Source organism: Emiliania huxleyi (assembly GCF_000372725.1).
Source record: "Emiliania huxleyi CCMP1516 unplaced genomic scaffold EMIHUscaffold_10720, whole genome shotgun sequence".
Classification (NCBI taxonomy): Eukaryota; Haptophyta; order Isochrysidales; family Noelaerhabdaceae; genus Emiliania; species Emiliania huxleyi.
In genome coordinates, this window is record NW_005201966.1 from 1 (window position 1) to 1078 (window position 1078).

The following is a 1078-nucleotide window of genomic DNA, read 5'->3' on the forward strand; positions in this document are numbered from 1 at the left end:
CGCTCTAGCCAGCAGGAGGAGTCTGGGAGAGAAGGGGGGAGGGGAAGCCACCTTGACACTCTCGCCCGCGTCCTCGAACCAGTAGCCGCACTGCGCCAGCGAGACGGGGGCGCCTGCGGTGCGCCGACAGCCCGCGGGTGAGAGCCCCTCGAAGGGGCGCAGAAGGAGGGGGCGCAGAAGCAGGCACGCGCACCGCCTCTCCCGGCCGCCGGAGTCGCGCCGACGCTGTCGGCGCCTGTGGCTCCGGTCGCTCCGGTCGTCGCCGCCTCGGGCTGCTCGATCGGCTTTGGCGGGAGCGGGTTCGCGCGCGCGGCGGCGGCAGCGGCGGCGCGCACGGCCTCGGCCCCAATCTTCGCCTCCACCTCCCGCAAGGGCGCCTCGCCGCCCGCCGCACGCGCCTCCGCCTCTCGCGCCTGTCGGGCGTGTCGTGGACGTGTCGTGGACGTGTCGTGGGCAGCCGTCGCGCGCCTCCCGCCCCCCGCGCGCCGCCGCAACAAGCCTCTGGTGCTCGCGCAGCACTTCCTTGCGCCGCCGCGACGCCTCCCGCTCCTCCTCCTCCCGCCGCATCGCCGCCGCCGCCGCCGCCCGCTCGTCCGCCGCGACGTTCGCCGCGAGAGCCGCCGCTCGCCGCGCCTAGAGACGGCTCCGAAGCGGCTCCGAAGCGGCTCCGACACGGGGCTCGCCGGAGCTCGCCGCCGCTCGGAAGTGCCTCGTCCGCCGCCACGACGTCGGAGACCGCGGCGCGCCACGCCTGCAGCTCCGCCTGCGGCGAGACGCAGCCGAGGTCGAGGGCGCGGGGCTCGGCCGAGGGCAGGGGGGGAGCCATCGGGCGGAGCCGCGCCTCGCGAGCCCCAGCCCACCACTCGGAAGCGAGGCCGCGCTCCCCGCCGCCCCCAGTGTGCTCGGCGAGTGCTGTCGGCTGCTCGGCGTCGCTGTCGCTGTCGCCCTCCTCGCCCTCCTCGCCCTCCTCCCACAGCTCGGCGAGGGGCGAGCGGCTCAGCGCCGCCGGGTCGCGCCCCTCCCTCTCCTCGTGCGCCTCCATCTCGCTGATGAGCTTCTCGGCCGCCTGCGAGGGAGG

General features: G+C 77.1%; 1 protein-coding gene across 1 annotated transcript; it reads right to left on the reverse strand.

The window, feature by feature from the left end:
• Window positions 1-51: 51 nt before the first annotated feature.
• EMIHUDRAFT_125586 (hypothetical protein) lies at window positions 52-1042 on the reverse strand (the record flags this gene model as incomplete). The annotated part of the gene is made up of 4 exons (XM_005792447.1): window positions 52-113; window positions 194-362; window positions 520-633; window positions 737-1042. Coding segments are annotated over 4 exons (651 nt in total), but the record flags the coding sequence as incomplete, so codon positions are not given.
• Between the last annotated feature and the right edge of the window lie 36 nt (window positions 1043-1078).